This window comes from Eptesicus fuscus, chromosome 17 (genome assembly GCF_027574615.1).
Source record: "Eptesicus fuscus isolate TK198812 chromosome 17, DD_ASM_mEF_20220401, whole genome shotgun sequence".
NCBI lineage: Eukaryota > Metazoa > Chordata > Mammalia > Chiroptera > Vespertilionidae > Eptesicus > Eptesicus fuscus.
This window is the reverse complement of record NC_072489.1, coordinates 52,899,462-52,919,945: the sequence shown is the minus strand read 5'-3', so window position 1 is coordinate 52,919,945 and position 20,484 is coordinate 52,899,462. Positions and strand designations below refer to the sequence as shown.

At 39.6% G+C, this 20,484-nt stretch overlaps 1 protein-coding gene across 1 annotated transcript in view; it reads right to left on the bottom strand.

Annotated features, from left to right (window-relative positions):
• ATRNL1 (attractin like 1) overlaps positions 1 to 20,484 on the bottom strand; it is a 449,173-nt gene that overhangs the window by 328,981 nt on the left and 99,708 nt on the right. Inside the window, exons 16-18 of the mRNA XM_054728743.1 lie at positions 20,199 to 20,412; positions 18,255 to 18,443; positions 11,345 to 11,563 (exon numbers count right to left, since the gene is read on the bottom strand). Of these exons, the coding sequence (XP_054584718.1) occupies positions 11,345 to 11,563; positions 18,255 to 18,443; positions 20,199 to 20,412 (622 nt within the window). The remainder of the gene's footprint in view (positions 1 to 11,344; positions 11,564 to 18,254; positions 18,444 to 20,198; positions 20,413 to 20,484) is intronic.

Sequence of the window (20,484 nt, the reverse complement as noted above, 5' to 3'; positions counted from 1 at the left end):
AAAGGAGACAGCCCATCAGAGAAAGCAGGACCCAGGAGACAATCCCTGACAATCCAAAGTAAGAAATTAAGAAAACAATTTCATTTACAATAGCATTGGGAAGAATGAAATACTTAGAAATATTTAGCTGAAGACATGTGAGACTTGTATGTTGAAAACAACAAAACATTGTTGAAATATATTAATGTAAAGGTATTCTGTATACATAGATTAGAAAATTTAAGAGTATTAAGATACCAATTCATTCCAATTGATCTATAAATTTAAAGCAATATTTATCAAATTCCAACAGCCTTTTTTTATAGGAAGAGACAAGCAGAACCTAAAATTCATATTAAATTACAAAGGACCCAAACTAGTCAAAACAATTTTGAAAAATAAGAACAAAACTAAAAGATTGACATGTCTCCATTTTGAAACATACTCCTAAGATACAGTAATCAAACCAGTATGATACTGGCATATGCACAGACATACAGATCACTGAAACAGAATTAGGTCAAGAAATAACCCCATGTATCTATGGTCAATTGATTTTCAACAAGGGTACCAAGACCATTAAATGGGGAACATTAATAGTATTTTCAGTAAATGGTACTAGAGTAACTTGATATCCACACCATTTATAACAATAAACTAAATATGGGTCAAAGACCTAAAGTAAGAGTTAAAATTATAAAAAAAAAAAAAAAAATTTACAAGAAAATATAGATGTAAATCTTCATTACTTTGGATTAGGTAGCAGTTTCTTAGATATGACACCAAAAGCATAAGCAACCTACAGAAAAGAAAATATAGATATATTGGACATCAAAATCCTATATAATAAAAGGCTAATATGCAAATTGACCGAATGGTGGAACAACCAGTCACTATGACGTACACTGACCACCAGGGGGCAGATGCTCAACGCAGGAGCTGCCCCCTGGTGGTCAGTACGCTCCCACAGGGGGAGCACCACTCAGCCAGAAGCTGGGCTCACGACTGGCAAGTGCAGTGGCAGTCTCTCTCACCTCCACAGCAGTGTTAAGGACCCCTCAGGGGATGTCCGCCTGCCAGCTTAGGCCCACTCCCCGAGGTCCTGGACTATGAGAGGATTCAGGCTGGGCTGAGGGACCCATCTTCCCTCTCCCCCGCCCACCCAGTGCACAAATGTCGTGCACAGGGCCTCTAGTAAATAAGTAAAAACTTTGTGCCTCAAAGGACACCATTAAGAAATTGAAGAGACAACTCATTCAGGAGAAAATATTTAAGATCATATCTAGAATATATAAATAACAATATTCTTCAATTTTAAAAAATGTTTGCTTCAACATAGGGTTCTAATAGACATTTCCCAAAGAAGATCTATGAGTAACTAATAAGTACATGAAAAAAGCATTGTTAATCATAAGGGAATGGAAATTCAAAAGCACAGTAAGTTACCACTTCACACCTGCTAGGAGGGTAATAATCAAAATGATGGACATTAACCAGTGTTGGTGAGGAGAGAATAACTAGAACACTCATACCCTTCTGCTGGTGAAGTAAAATGGTGCAGTAGCCTGGAAAACCTCCTGGCAATTCCCAAAGTGTTAAATGTAGATTATCATATGACCTAAATTTCCACTCCTAGGTAGATACCAAAAAATAAATAAAACATGTCCACTTAAAACTTATTAAAAATGCTCATAGTGGCATCATTCACAACAGCAAGAAAAGTGGAAATAAGCCAAGGATCTATCAACTGATGAACATACAGACATGTGTAATGTAACTGAATATTATTCAACCATAAACATAAGTAAAGGACTGATATATGCTATAATATTGATAAATCTTAAAAATAGATGTTAAATGAAAGAAGCCAGACACCAAAGAAAATACAAGATTTCATTTAGATGAAATGTCCAAAACAGACAAATACACAAAGAAAAAAAGCTAATCACTGGTTCTTAGGGGGAAAGTAGTGGCTGTTAAAGGGGATGGGTTTTGTTTGGCAGATATTAAAATGTTCTGGAACTATATGATGATGATAGTTGCACATCTACTGATTATATTAAAAACTGCTGAATTCTATACTTCAAAATGGTGGATTTTATGATATACTAGTGCTCCGGTGCATGGATTCGTGCACATTGAAAGAAAATTAATTAGAAGTTGACCAGCGGGCTGGAACTGGGCGAGATGGGCCAGACAAGCCCTGGAGCCAACCTCCCATGGTCCCTCCCCGGGCGGCCACACCTAGGAGAGCACCCTGGCTTGAAGAGCATCTGCGGAGTGAGTGGGGTCTCTCCGGCAGGTGGGGTCCCTCAGCCTGGCCTGCGGGGATTGGGCCAAAACCAGCTCTCCAACATCCACCAAGGGGTCCCAGATTGGAAGAGGGCGGTTCCCATGTGATGCACCCCGGAATCGGGCTCCCTCCTGTCTGGTCCCGGGTGCATCACCCAAGAACCACTGCTGCCAAGTCACCGCAGCTTGGCAGCTCCTGCATTGAGTGTCTGCCCCCTGATGGTCATTGTGCATCATAGCTAACGGTTGGACGGTCGGACAGTCGCTTAGCCTTTTATATATAGATAGATGAGTTATGTCAATGAACAAACAAGCAAAATAGAACTAATTATATGAGCTGAAAATAATTTGCACAAAATAGAATTAGATGAACTGAAAATAATTTGCACAAAATTTTACCATCTCTTTATGTACAACATTCATAATGTTATGTTATCCTACCTCTCATCAAAAAGAGTGTGATTTTCCCCACCCTTTGAACATGGTCTGGCATCAAGATTTTCTCAGAACAATAGAAGTAAGTGATGAGGTAGAAATTCTGGCTTAGATCTCAAGAAGTAGACATATTCTGTTCTCTGCCTGGAATTCTAGTCTAAGAACCCCATGCGGAGAGGCCGCGCCTATACTGTTGGAGGATGAAAGGTCACGCACATCGCAGAACAGGAATTTGCAGCTGAGAACCCTAGTTCAACCAGTCAGCCTCACCACCAGACATGTGCATGAAGCATCTGGGACCATCCAAAACCAGTCAAACTGCCAGATAACTGTAGCCACGCAAGAAAAAACAGGAGAAAGAACAACCTAGCAGATCAGCAAAAATAGATGGTATAGAATCGTGAATAAAACTGCTTTAACACAGTGCGTTTGGGTGCTATGTATTTTAATAGTAATAAAGAACTAAAACAAATTTAAGAGGAAACTGGAAACATTTAAAGAAAGATTTAGTGAGTTGAAATATAGATCAAAGGAGCTTCCAGGAAATAAAATATACGGTATCAGTAAAAAAGACTAGGGGCATAGTGAAAAAGCCTAACATTAGTGATCTCCTAGAAATGAAGAACCAAGTGACACAATGGGACAAATGCAGTATCTAACAAGTGAATGGCAGAAAAGTTACAAAAATAATGAAAAACATGAAGCCACAGAGCAAATAAGCCATACAATTCACAATCTCAATAAAAAGTAAAACTGACACATAGGTACATTATATTAAAATTACTGGCATCCAAAAACTAAGAAAGAAAAAAAACTCCTTAAAAACGTCAACAGGAGGAAAAAGACATATTGATGTTAAAAGATAAACAAAAAGCTGATAAATTCTTAAGAGAAATGGAGGAAGCTGGAAGAAAAGGAAATTACATCATCAAAGCACTGAAAAATATATACCTGTCAACTTGAGATGCTATTTCCAGTAAAAAATATCCTTCAAATATGAAGACATATATACACAATAAAAACATTTTTCATATCTATGAAAGCTATTATAATTTGATGCCACAATTGAAAAACACAGTATTTAAGTTAAAGTTCATCAAGCTAAAGAAATATTATAGCAAAAGGAAATTTAGATCTCTATTAAAAAAACGAAAATCACAGGAAATGATCAATATATGAGTTAGTAAAAAGATTTGTATCATCCTATATAATAAAAGAGGTAATATGCAAATTAACCCTCACGCCCTCACAAGGTGGCTGCCTATGACCAGGCTGCAGGGGGATTAGTGAGGGACAACCAAATGACTGAACAGCAGGCTGCGTGGGGCAACCAGGCCGGCAGCGGGGGGTGGGAGTGGGGGTGGGAGAGTGTTAGGAGCAACCAGGCCAGCAGAGGGGAGCAGTTAGGGAGACCAGGCCGGAAGGGGGGCGGGGCAGTTGGGGGCAACCTGGCCAGAAGCGGGGAGGTGGAGGGGGGCAGTGAGGGGTGATCAGGCTGGCAAGGGGGGTGGGGGCCAGTTAGGGGCAACCAGGCCAGTGGTGGTGGTGGTGGTGGTGCAGTTGGGGGCGACCAGGCAGGCAGGCGGGCGAGTGATTAGGAGCCAGTGGTCCCAGATTGTGAGAGGGATGTCTGACTGTCGGTTTAGGCCTGATCCCTGGTACATCCCCCAAGGGGTCCCGGATTAAAGAAGGTGCAGGCTGGGCTGAGGGACCCCCACCCTTGCCCTCCGTGCACAAATTTCGTGCACCAGGCTTCTAGTTTCTTTATAAGAAAACTGTTTAACCTTTTGCACTCGGATGTCGAGTATGACTCAACACAGTTAGCATTAGAATAAAGGAATCGAGAAAAAAAAGCGAGTGCAAAGGGTTAAAGCAAAAATAATAATGTATTGCATGGTTAATATGTAGAAGTAAAATATATGGCAATAATTACACAAAGGACAGGAAAAAAGCAAATGGAATTACACTATTGTAATATTCTTACCTTATACATGAAGTAGTATAATACTGATTCAAGGTAGACTGTGATAAGATAAAGGTGACTATTACAATCACTACAGCAGTCACTAAAAAAAACACAAAAGAGGTATAGCTAAAAATCCAATGAAAGTGTTAAAAAATGGACTTAAAAAACACTCAATTCATCTAAAAAAAAGGCAAAAGAACAAACAACAGAGAGAAAAATAAAGAAAAAAATGTTAAATCAATACCTTAATGGTATGAATTAAACTCAATAATACCAATATTATATTAAATTTTATTTGACTAACACTCTGATAAAGGACAGAGACTGTCAAACTAGATTTTTTAAAAACAAAACAAAAATAATCAAGACCTATTGACTGTTTACAAGAGGTTAATTGTAAAAATAACAACAACACACTGATAAGAAGAGTTCTACCTTCGGCCCATGAAGGATTAATCACTCAAGTAATTGACCTCTAATGGTAAACAAGAAAACTAAAGAAAACGTATGAAGCAACTACTTGCGAACATCACAGGCAGCTCAGGAACGGCATGCCTGAGAAAAGGGAAACAAAATATGCGTGTCCCGCTTGCCACCTGGAAGCAGATTAGAGCGTGCAGCTCGGGGAGGGAACCCAAGCAAAGGCCAGAGGTCTCATTTAGTTGAGGAAACACAGACCAAAGTTCAGAGAGGCCGTGGTGGCTAGAATTTGTGGAACAAAATACCACAGGCGAGAGATGGACACAGCAATCTGCAGAGGGGACTGAATCTGACTGAATAACTGAACGTAATGTGAAACTCCATGAAGCTGGAGAGAGAACTACCAGAAAACAACTCCTATAGGACGAGGAAGAGTTTGCATGCCCACTAGTCAGAGTAGGGAGAAATCATAATGCAAAGAGCATTGTGCAGAGACCACAAAGAGGCTCTGTCTTCATGGAAAAGAATTCACACTGGACTTAGGGCTGCTATGCACAAGTCCTAACAAACCTTAAAAACAATTTTGGAAGTGATCATACAGATCGCATGTAATATAACTGCATGCCAGAAAAAAGTTCAACACACTAAAAGAAATAAAACAAAATTTAATAATAAACTGCAAAAATCACAATGTCCAGGATACCAAACAAAATAACGGAGCTGGAAATTTTGACTCATATTCAGTAAATAAACACACACACACACACACACACACACACACACACACACACACATCAATAGAAACAGACAAAGAAATAGCACAGGGATGGAATGAGCAGAGGATTTTTAAAACAATTATTAAGAGAGTTATCCATATACTCAAGAATACAGAGAAAGAGAGAAATGGAAAATATAAAATGACTAAAATACAATTTCTAAAGATGAAAACTAAAATATAAAAAATAAATTCAATGGGGAAAGAATAGTCTTTTCAACAAATGGTGCTGAGAGACCTAGATACTCTGACAAAAGAATTAAGTTCCTTTCTCACAACACATGTAAGAAGTAACTTGACCCTAGCTAGCATGGTTCAATTAGTTGGGAGCGCCATTCCATACACCAAAAGATGGTGATGGTTCAATTCCCGGTCAGGGCACACACCCAGGCTGCAGGTTCAAACCCATTTGGGTGAGTGGGAGAGGCAACCAACCAATGTTTCTCTCTTTTTCTCTCTTCTCTCTCTTCTCTCTCTCTCTCTCTCTCTTCTCTCTCTCTTCTCTCTCTCTCTCTCTCTCTCTCTCTCTCTCTCTCTCTCTCTCTCTCTCCTTCTTTCCCTTCCCCCACCCTCACTCAATAAAATAAAATAAAAACATGGTAGAGTCTTTTTTTTTTAAATAACTCAAAACTGGTCAGAGACCTAAATGCAAGAGCTAAAGCTATTAAACTCTTAAAAGAAAACAGGCATAAATCTTTGGAATCTTATATTATGCACTAGAGGCCTGGTGGATGAAAATTTGTGCACTGAAAGGGGGGGGGGGCGGTCCCCTCAGCCTGGCCTGAGCCCTCTCACAGTCCGGGAGTTGTCAGGGGATGTCCTACTGACGGCTTAGGCTCCCTCCCTCTTGGGGAGGTGACCGGATGGCCAATCAGGGGACAGCACTGCCCCCATCACCGTGCAGCTGTCACCGGGCCTCCCTCTGCAGGAGGCGACCAGACAGGCCAATCAGGGGACGGTGCCGGCCCCCCCATCAGCCCTCCGCCACCACTGGTCACCACCACCCCCATTGCCGTTCCCTTCACTCCCTCTGCCCACTTGGTCGGTCCGTGTTCAGTCTATTTGCATATTATGCTTTTATCATATAGGATGGTTTCAAAGGAGTATCACCAACAGCACAAGAAACAATAAAAAAATAGATAGGATATCATCAAAATCAAAAACTTTTGTGATTCAAAGTACACTATCAAAAAAGTGAAAACCGCCCTAGACGGTGTGGCTCAGTGGATAGAGGTGGCCTGTGGACTGAAGGGGCCCGGGTTCGATTCCAGTTCGATGCCTGGGTTGCGGGCTCAATCCCCAGTGGGGGTGTGCAGGAGGCAGCCGATCAATGAGTCTCTCTCATCACTGATGTTTCTATTTCTCTCTCCCTCTCCATTCCTTTCTGAAATGAATTTTTAAAAAATTTTTAAGTGAAAAGACAGGATATGGAGAAAAGGGAACTATTGATGGGAATGCAGATTGGTACAGCCACTATGGAGAGCAGAATGGAGTTACCTTCAAAAGTTAAAAATGGAACTGCCTTATGACCCAGCAACTCCACTTCTAGGAATTTATCTGAAGAAACCCAAAACACTCATTCAAAAGAATTAATGCAACGTTATTTACAACAGCCAAGAATTGGAAGCTGCACAAGTGCCCATCAGTAGATGAGTGAATAAAAAAAAAAGCTGTGGTAAATTTATAAAACAAAATTCCATTCTGCCATAAAAAAGAAGGAAATCTTAGCCTTCGCAACAGCATGGACAGACCTGGAGAGCATTATGCTAAGTGAAATAAGCCAGTGAGAAAAGACAAGTACCACATGATTTCACTCAAATGTGGAATCTTATGAACAAAATGAACAACCAAGCAAAACAGAGACAGCCTCCTAGATAGAGAACACGCCGATAACTGTGTTGGGTGGGGAGTGAGCAGGTATTGAGCAAGAGAAAAAAACTCAGGGCCATGGACAGCAGTGTGGGGAATGCCAGCGGGAGAGGAGTGAGAAGAGATGGAGAAGGGTGTTGGGGGAATAAATAGTGACGCACAGAGATTCCATTTGGGTGGTGGACACACAATACAGTGTACAGATGATCTGTTCTAGAACTGCGCACCTGAAACCTGTAGGATTGTTAACCAGTGTCATCCCAATAAATTCAATACAAAGGAAAAACAAAAAACAAAAAAGGGAAGATAACCTACAGAATGGGAGGAAATATTTGCAAAACAATTTTTGATACAGGACTTGTATTCAGAATATATAAAGAACTCCTATAGTTCCACAATAAAAGGACAAAAGACCCAATTTAACAATGGGCAAAGAATCTGATAGACATTTCTCCAAAGACATACAAATGGCCAAAAATACATTTAAAAATGTTCAGCATCACTAGCAACAAGAAATTGCACATCAAAACCACAATGAGATAACACTTCACACCCACCAGGATAACACTTCACACCCGCCAGGATGACTATAATCAAAATATGTGAGTAACCAGTGTTTGGCAAAGATATGGAGTAACTGGAACCCCTGTTCACTGCTGTTAGGAATATAAAACAATGCAGCTACTTTGAAATAGTCTGACAGTTCCTCAAAAGGTTAAACATGGCTTGCATTTGACTCAGATATTCCATTCCCAACGTAATGAAAATATGTCTATACACAGAAGCATTACTCAAAAAGCCAAAGACTGGAAACCCCCTAATGTCCATGAAGGGACGAACGGATAAACAAAATGTGGTAGACTCTTATCATGGAATATTATTTGGTAAAAAATGAAGTACTGAGACATGCTACAACATGAATAAAACTTGAAAATATTATTCATAGGGAAAGAAGCCAGTCCCAAAAGACAGCAATTGTATAATTCAATTTATATAAACTATCCAGAATAGGCAAATCTATAGAGATACAAAGATTAGTGCTTGCCTAGGGCTCACAAGAATAAGAGGGGATTTAACATGCAGTGACTGTTAGTATCAGGTTTCTACTGGGGAATGGCAAAAATGTTGTTATTGTTTTAAATCTTTATTGTTGAAAGTATTACATAGGTTCTCCTTTCTCCCCCATTTAATCTTTTCCAGCCGGCTCCCTTTCCCTCTCCCCTCCCAGGCCCTCACCACTCCATTGTCTGTATCCAAGGATTATGCATATATGCATACAAGTTCACTGGTTGATCACTTCCCACCCACCCTCCCCTGCCTTCCCTCTTTTTAAATTGATTGTAGTAATAGTTGCATAATTCTGTGTAGTATATAATAAAAACCACTGAGTTGTAGACTTTAAATGGGTAAATCGTATGATGCAATAGTCTTATGTGTCAATGAAGCTAGGTTACAGTACTCAGTTATTTAATCAAACATAATGGTTTCCTCTTGAGTGTGGCAGGGGCCTGTGCATGTGATGGATGGTCACTCTGATGAGTAGGCATGTTACATGGCCAGCTGAGTTTTTAAAAGGGAGATCATCCTGGATGGACCCAATCAGCTGAACCCTTACAAGGAACTGGACTCCACCTGAAGAAAGAGACTGAAAGTGTCAGAGATCCATCTGAGTTTCTGAGACTCTACACTGCGAGTTGGAGATGAAGGGGGGCCGTGTGTGAGAGAATGTACGCATTCCTTAGAAGCTGAGTGGTCACTGGCTGACAGCCAATTGGAAAACAGGCACCTCAGTCCTACAACTACAAGGAACTGAATTCCACCAACACTATGAATGAGCTTGCAAGCAGATTCTTCTCTAGATCTTCCAAACAAAAGCTCGGCCTGACCGACACCTTGGTTTCAGCCCTTGAGACCCGGAGCAGAGAAGCCAGCCAGGCCAGGGCCCAACTTCGGAATACAGAACTGTGAGCTATAAACGAGTATTGTTTAAGCCTCTAAGTTTGTGGTAACTTTTTATGCTGGAATAGAAAATTAATAGACACCCCCTCGCCCCCCCCCCAAAAAAAAAGGGGGTAAGAAAAAAACAAACAAAAGGTATAGTACCAGCCACACAAATCCAAGGAGGAAGTGATAACCTATAATGTCTCTGGAGATTAAAAGAGGATTCTTGATCATCCACCACTAAATCTTCACCCATTTTAAAGTCTGTTAATTGGTGAAAATGTTTAGAAATGTTATGTCTTTTTGATTAATTTACCCATTTATCTTTATAAAGTGACACTTTTTTTTTGCTCTGGAAACTATTTGTTTGATATTCGTATAGCCAATTCACCTCTCTCTTGATTTATGTTCTCACAGTGTATCTCTTTCCATTCTTTTACTTTTAAAATATATGTCTTTATATTTTAAATGGGTTTCTTATAGGCAGCCTATAGTTGGGTCTTGCTTTTTTAGCTGATATGAAAACATCAGCCCTTTTATTGAGGGGATTAGGTCATTTACATTTAGCATAACTATTGAAATGACTGAGCTTAAAACTATTGTTTTGCTATTAGTTAACTATTTGTCCCATCTGTTCTGTCTTGCATTTTTTCTCTTGTTCTGCCTTCTCTTGCATGAAATATTATTTCATTTTATCTAATTTCTTGGCTTATTAGCTGTGGATTGCTGTGTTATTTCAGGAGTGTCTAAGAGTGTGTGGATATATGTTAAAACCACCACAGTCATTAGTAACGATCTTATCCAGTCCTTGTGTCAGGTTGATCCCTCTTCTAGATCACTCTTTCCCGAATGTCCCTAGTATTCACTCCCTCCTCTACTTGAGGTATTTATCACAAGTCCCTTCTCAGGAAGATCTTCTCTCACCACACAGTTTAAATGGCTAGCCATATTCCCCCTTCCTGGCCTTATTTATTTAATAGCACGTATCACCATCTAACGTCATATGTGTATGTGTAATTTCAATGAGAATACAAGCTCCATGAATACAGACTCCATGAATGATATTAAACTTATTTGTTATTTGTTGTATCTCTAGCATCTAAGATATTCTTTAGCACATAGTAGGCACTCAACAAAAATATGGACTAACAAACAAACACAAACAAATCCTAAAATCTAGTAATTATTGACCTTCAAACTTGAGTGGTAGTGAATACCAAAGGCAACTTTCAAAATGAGGCCAGGTGACTCCATCATAGGTATTACCGAGAAAATTCCTACTCTTACCATGAAGTTTGACTAGATCCTAGGAGTTACCTTTGAATTCTAAGATATAATACTAGGATAAAAAAAACAACAACAAAAAAGGCATAAGCCAATATTATTTCCTCATAAAAACTGAGATGAAACCTAATCTAATAATTATTTGCAATGTATCTTATTAGCCTATTTAATAATTCCAAACAGAACACCATCAATACAACACAGGTGGATATAGGGAAGAATATTTTTTATCTCTGAATTTTAGCCTCATCTTGTTATTCTTTTTTCCTAAATCTTTATTACAAGAAAGAAAAAAATATTCTTGAAATTGTTTGAAAAAACACTTTGATTGAAAAACTGAACTGTCTGAAAAACTGCAATTGTTATCATCACACGTTTCTTACCTGGACACTGGATAAAGGACCACTCATAGTTCTTTTCTTTGGGACAAAGACTGGAGTCAAGAACCATCTCACTGCTGTGCGTTCCCACGAGCTTCATGGGTCCTCGGGAAGAGCCTTCAATGCAGTGTCCTCTTCCTGTGTTACTAGGGTCATTGCACCAGCCACACCCAGGCTGTTCCAGGCAATGCCCACAGGTTCTCAATCCAGAACAATTCTGAGCTGTGTGACAGGAACATTAACAAACATGTTACATGACTTTATACTCAAGTAGAACTGTAAGCTAATGAAGAAATAAATATGATCTGAGAAAAAAGACTGTAAAAGGTCATCTATAGAATACACATTTTGGTAATAATGCCTTAAGAAAGCAACTACTTAAAGCAAAGAAAACATTCATCATGAACAATGAGGAGATGGATGGACGGACTTGAGGGTTAGAAATGAGTGGTGACTAGGACATGGAGAAAAATGAAGTCAGAACTTCAAGTCTCCTGAGCTTTGCCAGGATTAGGCCCTTCGGGGAGCTTATGAGGGGCCTACAGCCCACACTTCTTTTGTCTGTGATGTACAGCCACGTTCGCTACTGTGCCTAGTGAAGGCCTTCGAGGAAAATGTGCAATCTGCCTGGGAATGGCCAGTGCTGTGATGCCTGTCCGTCCCTGTGATGGCTGAGCCACATTAGGACTGTCTCGTATGGACGAAGCTCTTTCCAGGGGTCCAAGATGCTAGTATTTGGCTCTCCTGTGATAAGTAAAATTCAGTCTCCACCCATAGAGCCATCTGGATGGGAACATGGAACTTGGGTACTCTGCCTCCATCAGGCAACCAGCAGACAGGCTGTCTCTGACTTTCAGGGCAGAATATCACTCTGCGACTCATCACTGAATCTCAGCCTCTTTTGTTTAACTGATGTGTAACCTATGACCCTCAACAAAGCCTATCAATACTGGGATGTTTTTTCTAAGAATGAACCTATCATAGTCTGACATCGCATTTATAATAGTTCCCATGTAATGTTTTAAATTTTTAATTCATAATCAGAGTATCCTATATTGGGCTGAGGTGCTCTTTGAGTACTGGTATTTTGCTAGAACAGGGACACTTTGTCTTGGGAATTGTATATCCACAGAAGATGGTGACACAGGGACAAGGCACCAAGAAAAATTTCTCCTAGTAGATTTCTGGCAGATTCAGTTTCACTGTTATGGTAATAATAACTTAATTGCCACTCAGTATTTTAATATTACTGGGTACACTTTGTACCCAGTAAGATTTCTGTAAACAATGGCAAAACTGAACATCAAGAATTCAATATAGAGGACCATGAAGGAATAACAGAATATTAGATTTAAAAATTCATCAATTACAATATGATTTGTTGTTATGAATTTCTTGCATGCTAAGCATTTCAGAGATTGGAAGTAAGAAGGTGGAAAATGAGTACCATCTCCTATATTTATTTAATAATAAATTATAAAAGAAAGAATATTTTTTGAGTCATTAAACACAAGTGACTAATGTTAACCCTGTAGGAAATTCATTCTTTAGCCTTTAATGCTGACTCGAAAACTGACAGACTCTATTGGTTTTTCTTTTTCTTATAGAAAACAATAATAGAAAAGCTTCCTAAATTATGGATAGTACAGAGACTATGTATGATCTACAAGTAATCAGAGCAATCATTTTTATTTTATTTATTTATGACTTTTTGAAAGACTAAGTTGTAAATATTTAATATGTTTTTTGAAATATATAAGAATTTGAAAAATTAATCTGCAAGAATTTATGTCATCAAATGATTACTGACAATTTCTGGTTTCCAGTCCAGCAAGTAATGAGGTTAGAAGTCACCATTCCTTCCTAACAAAAAGTAAAAAGTAACACAAACTGAAAAATCAACAATTCTTCTTATATCCATCAGAGACGTGAGGTCATAGGGCAAACCACTATCCCCTAAATTTGAGAGGCAGACAGGTGGATGGAGAACATCACAATTTACCAAAGTAACCTCTGCAGGACTCAGTACCAGAGTCAGAAAACCTGACCTGTGATTGATGAACTGCTGGAAGCTGACTCTGGACAACTCTGCGAGTTTACCGCCCCAGGGCACCCAGTCATCAGAGGAACCCCACACTGTTATGAGCTTTATCTCCAGAAGCTCTATCAGGTCCTCAAAGTAAATAACAAAGAAAAAGCCCCTTATGCTCCCAGCAGGAGGAGAGGAAAGGGAACCACTTTAAAATATGCCAGAGCAGTCTGTACTTCTTAACAAAGCCTGGAGGAAGTATTTAATAGAGCCCAAACACCTGGGGTTCTATGAGAACCTACCTGACTTGATTAAAGGAAGATACCCAACTCTAACGTGAGCGGAGAAAGAGAAATACACAACCTCAAGCTCCCTCCAGCCATGCTCTCCCACCTAAGAGAAGGGGGAAGCTAAGAAGCACTAGTGAAATTCACAGTATGGGCCACAGGCTCATGAAAAGACGGAGACCTAATCATAGAACCATAAAATACTTCTCCTCGCCCATTCCTCACCACTACATTACTGAAGGCCAATTTATACTCGTTTTTTTTACTCACATATAATATCTGGCTATCAAGAAAAATTACAAGGTATATCAAAAGGCAAGAGAGAGATAGAGAGAGAGAGAGTTTGAACAAGCATCAGACCATCAGACCAGACATGACAGGAATGTTGGAATTACCAGAACAAGAATTTAAAACAACTATGATTAATAGGCTATGAGCTCTCGTGGATAAAGTAGACAGCATGTAAGAACAGCTGGGTGACATAAGCAAAACTACATGTAAGAAAATCTAGATGACCTTGGGTTTGATGATGTTTTAGTTATGACACCAAAGGCATGATTCATGAAAGAATTGATTTAAACAAAAGATTACCTTCCCTAACTGCCAAGAATAACAAGTCTAAATTGAGCATGTACATAAACCTGTAAAATATTGAAAGAAATATATATTTGTGAGATGTATACTATATTCTCATGTTTCTTATTATTCCATTTTCAGCATATCAATTTAATTACATTTTTATTTGAACTTTTATATATTAAGAACTAAATCTTCTATTATTGCTTTCAATAACCCAATGGCATTTCATTTTCACAAATAGAATATCCAACTACTTAAAGTATATTAATTATTCATAATTCCAGTTATTAGCAAAGTTTTCTTAAAAACCATTAGGCAAAATTTGTCTTAAAATATATTTCTTTTCTTTAATTTGTGAATTTTTAGCATTCCTATCACAATATTATAACTGGAAAATACTGAAGAATACTGCAAAATCTTATTTGCTTCTCATTTGCAAAGAGACGTTTCCTTCAAGTTCCAGTTACTAGAAAACCTCAAATGAGATAAGTACAATGTCCCACTTCCCCACAAGAATACACAGGGCATATGATTTTAAATGCTATGGAGCAAAACCTAAGCCAAAAAAATTGAAAGTAAAAGTAATTAAAAAATATTGAGATATCTAGAAATTCCAACAACTATTTACTCTTGTTGGATATATTAAATAGAAGAAAAAATAATTTTAGACATTAAAGAACATTTTTAACAGGTGAAGAAACTACTCTTCAGATGGAAAAACAATGACAATCAATTTTAAAATCCATATCAACTCCTGGAAAACTGGATTTAAATGAAATGCAAAATTTTGAATGCCAGCCATAAAGAAAACAATTTAAAAGCTCTCAAAGTAAAGAAAAAAAGTTCCACAGGAAATGAAAATTAAGAATCTCATCCACATCGAATGCTAGAAGTTCTCAGGAAAGAATTATTCAGAACTCCAAGTTCCAGTCTTTCCATCGTTCAAGTGAACATGGAAAATATACTTTAGACATGCAAAACTCAAAAAGCTTCCAGCCACAAGTATATTTAGAAAGAATTATTGAACTGTTCTCCAAAAGATGCACAGATAACAGGGAATGAAATACAAGAAAGATTTGTGAGCAGAGAAGACAATTTAGATCTAATTCTAAATAATTTTTAGAAACTTCTTAAGAGCATGAGAGCTTGGGTACCTTTTTCCCTACCTTTTAGCCTTTTTAATTATAAAATATAACATGCATAAAACACATACAAGAAGTACATAAATCGCCCTAGCCGTCTTGGCTCAGTGGATAGAGCATCAGCCTGTGGACTGAAGGGTCCCAGGTTCGATTCCAGCCAAGGGCACAAGCCTGGGTTGCGGGCCTGATCCCCAGTAGTGTGTGTGCAGGAGGCAGCCGATCAATGATTCTCTCTCATCATTGATGTTTCTCTCTCTCTCTCTCTCCTTCTCCCTTCCTCTCTGAAATCAATAAAGAAATATATATATTTTTAAAAAGAAGTACATAAATCATAATACAACATAATGTACTACAGTAATAAATTATACATATATATATATATATATATATATATATATATATATATATATATAAAAAGCCAGCGACCAGAATGCCAGAACAACCAGAATGACTGGTCGCTATGACGCCCACTGCGGCCAACCAGCAGGCCCAATTGTGGGAGGAGCCGGCCTGCCAACCACCTGCGGCCCCTCCCCCCTCCGACCAGGCCCCGATCGGCCCCCATCATGGTGGGCCGGCAGGACCCCACCCATGCATGAATTCGTGCACTGGGCCTCTAGTTGTAAATAAATGCTTTGTACCTGCACCCAGCCTAGAAGTGCAACACTGCCTCCTTCGTTCCCTTTTCCTAACCAGCACCCCCAATCTTTTCCCAGCAGTACCCACTGACATTCAGAAGAATAACTTTTTGCCTTACTCTATAGCAGGGGTCCTCAAACTACGGCCCGTGGCCCGCCAAGGACATTTATCCGGCCCGCCGGGTGTTTTTGCCGCCGCTGCCTGTCCTGCTTAGCAGCCAACTTAGCAGTGTGCATAGGAATTTGTTCATAGTTTTTTTTTTTTTAAAACTATAGTCCAGCCCTCCAACGGTCTGAGGGACAGAGAACTGGCCCCCTGTTTAAAAAGTTTGAGGACCCCTGCTCTATAGTTTTACCACCTAAATCAGTGGTCGGCAAACTGTGGCTCTGTTGACTAATGAGTTTGCCAACCACTGACCTAAATAATCATTCCTAAACAATATAATGCAGCTTTCACTACTTCTGAACTTTATATAAATGGAGTCATACAGTATGTAACCTTTTGTTTGGCTTCTTTCACTGAATATTAATGTTTATGGACAAACACGGCTATGGAGGCAAGAGGGGCTGGGCACTGTCTCAACTCCCCACCAGCCTCCAGCACTGGTACTCAACCCTCCGCACCAGCGAGCTCCTAGTTATAAGGTACTTTCTGTGCTAGTGAGACCATGTTATGCCTGCAGCTACCCCATTTCCACACACCTAATCGTGTACATCACCATTCCTTACCAAAGTTCAAAGAAAGACTAGAAACAGAAAGCTCAACCTACAACATATCCAGCCATGCGCATTCCAGAAGCACCTCTCACTTGATGCCAAGAGCCTGAAGCAACAAATGTACACAAGAGCCACAGCCTGGGAGAGCGAGCCTCCAAGGTCAGTCTCCATGCCACAGCGGTGCCCAATAAGAAACAAATACGGGCTTGGCTGGATCCCTGGGTAAAATCCATCCTCCCTGGAAGGATGGAAGGTCTGAAAAACCAGTGAGTCTCCACCCGCACTGTCTTAAGCAGACAACCACCTCTGAATGAGGTTACTCATCTGAGCAACAAGGGCTGACCACTGGGTGACCATGTGGTCTGAGGTCCACTGGGCGCCAGGGCAGGCCTCAAAACAGGAGATTCACCACCAACAGGGGCCTCAGAATTATGAAGCTGCTCTTCCAGGAAGTGGCTCTTCCTCTTGGAGGAAAACCAAGAGAGCTCGCAAGAATGGAAGGAAGAATAAATGGGTAGACAATGCATGGTGCTGCGGGGACAGTGACACTTATCACAGCCACGCTGCCAGTGGCTGCTCCTATGGAAGGAAGGCCAGGCAGCCAAGGGGCTCTAAGCAAGTCCAGCAGGTACTTCAGAACAGGCCTTGTGATGGCCCGCACTTCCAGGAAACCGGCGCGTGGCCGCCTCCAGGAGGGAGCCGCTGCTCGCAGGAAGCTAGCCCAGACAAGTAGCTTCTAAATTCTCCCACACTGACTCAAATTCCTACAAGGCCACCAGTGCCATCAGTCGTACTATGCAATCCCCTTGGCAGTGACTTCCTGATGCAATTGGTCTTCGCAAGAAAAGCCACTCTCATAACCATGTTGTACCAGTAACCAGAAGCATCCTCATCCTACGGTCCTTAGGAAACACGACACCAACCAGGGCCCGGATCTTCTCCTGCCGGCCCAGAACCACTCTGCTGACACCACTCCCCTCGTGATGCCAATCCAAACTGTAAGCCCGCCTTCGTAGCAGCTGTGCCGCCACGGATACGATATTCTTGCCCAAAAGGCTTCACTTGAATCTAATAATTAAAAAAGGCTAATTTGAATCTAATCATGAAGAAACAAGTGGACAAATCCAAATTGTGAAACTTAGAATACAACTGGTACAGATTCTTTAAAAAATACCATAGGCATGTAAGACAGAGAACTCATGGGAACTGGCCTGGGTCGAAGGACACTGAAGAAACACAGCAAAGCCATCTGTGACCTTGGGAATGCTATGCTGTTTGCAACATGCACTCAGAGTCAGGGAAGGACAAATGCGACAAAGGTTAACAGGTAGGGGAGATACCTACTGGAACTCAAAATGATGCTCTAATATAAACCAGGAGCTTACAGCACTAATAGGTTTTAAAACGAGCTGTAACACCATTTTTCCTCATTTTTTAAAACTTCCTCAAATGTTTAGTTCCATCGTAGAATAGTGACGGAAGTCGCTGTCGAAGGAACAGTCCCTGCACATCGGCACTTACGAGAGCAGGTCGCAGTCTGCCACTCCAGGCACTGGCCGTACGGGAAGGAGATGATGTAGGCGTTGGAGTCCACGCAGCGCTTGGTGCTGCTGCACCACATGCACTCCATGCCGTTGCTGGTGCAGTTGGAACACGAGGTGCGCAGGGAGCACGGCTGCTTGCACGTCCGGGCACTCTGATTCGGACTCACTGAAACCAATCCACACACAATTCCTGTGTTTGTAAGTGTTTTCTGGCACAAGGGAAGGGGTTTGCTGTTCAGGGACTACTTCCATTAAGCCAGGTGTGGAATAAAAATTTAAGCAAAGATGGCATGGTAAGGTTAAAAATGAAATACATCATACAAAACAGACAGGATGTATTATAGACATGGACACTTGAAACCTACTTAATTTTATTAACCAATGTCACCCCAATAAATTCAGTAATTTTTTAAAAAGGAAGATATGTCAATACTTCTTCAATTTATTTTAAAATTTATAATTTCTAGGAATGTTTAATCCTTTACAAAGTACATAAAGATGTATAACTTTAAAAACTATAAATATAAATCTAATACATGACCTAACTGTTTTATCTATTAGCTAAATACTATGTACCTTATCAAAGCTAATGTCCTGTCAGTGAGTATGTTGCTTATATAAACAATAAAAATAAAATAATGTACTGTAAAATCTTTACCTAAAATATAGTATTTATCACACCCATTAGAATGACTACTATTTTTTTAAATGTTGACAAGAATGTGGACAACTCAGAACCCTTGTACATTGCTGCTGGGAATGTAAAATGTTACAGCATCGATGGCAAACAGCATGACAATCCCTCAAAAATTAAACATAGAATTGCCATATGATGTAGCAATTCCACTTCTGGCTAAAGATGGGAAAGCAGCAACTGAGACAGGTATTTGTACACCTATATTCATAGCATCATCATTCACAATAGCCAATGAGAAGCAACTCAAGTATCCATCAGTGGATGAACAGATAAGTAAAATGTGGTGTACACATATAATGGGCAATTATTCAGGGTTGAAAAGATATGAAATTCTGACACATGCTACAACATGGATGAGCTTTAACAAATTTATGCTAGGGGCAATAAGCATCAGAAAAGAACATAAACCTTATGATTCCACATATGAGGTGCCTAGAGTAGTCAAACTCATAGAAAGTAAAAGGTGGTTGTCAGGGACAGGGGACAGCGGTTTACAGACTTACTGATTAATGGGTATAGAGTTTCAGTTTGGGAAGGGAAGGTCTGGAGTTAAATGGTATTGACAGATGCACAACAGGGGAATCTACTTAATGACCCTGAACTCTACATTGAAAATGGTTTAAAAAGTCAATTATATCTCAATGAAACTGAAAAAAAAAAAATGTGGTTAAACTTATAAATTTTGTTATAAATTACTGCAACAAAAAATACAATCTTTAAAAAGAGAAAATAATTTAATATTCTTTTCTTACTTCACTTAACAAAATCCATTCCACAATATGTAACAAAAATGTCTCTTTTTACTTTTCAACTGAAATATTAGATATGCAAGATTAAAGTGTTTCTAAATTAGTTGTTAATCTTAAAGACAAATCTTTCTTCCAAAGGTTATTATTATAAAAGTAAAAGATATTATTAACACATTAAGAATAGATTCTTAGTATACTATAATCAACTATAACCATATGTTCATAATCTCACGATTTCAACCAAAAAAGTAAAGACTCTCTTAGACAATAAAATGTATTCTTTTCACAAGTTAATGCTAAGGTCACGGCAATAAGTGAGGAATGTGGATAAATTTCAAAATCTACATGGGAATCAGCATCATGAGAAGATGGCCAAGGTTACTACAGGCCCACAAACCATCACACTCTGGAAGGGATGGTGGAAAGAGAGTTGGGACCATGTTTTAAAGAAATACAAGTCTACTGGACTACTTACCAACAGGTTTTTCACAGACAAGGCCATCTGCCATAGATGTACAAGGGTTAGCTTTTAAGCCCGCCACTGCAGCCCTCTCTAGGTATGCACAGAACCCAGAATCGTTGGGCTCACCAGGAAGCCACTGCAGTGTTGTGTTTGTAAAGGGAGACATGTCTTCCCAGCCCCAGTAGGATATGTTGATCTTGCGCAAGCCAACCCAAGGTGATACTTTCTGTAAACAATAGCAAGAAGGGCATTAAAAAGTTAGATGTAAAAATACTATCCTATTCCTTAGAAAATAGTA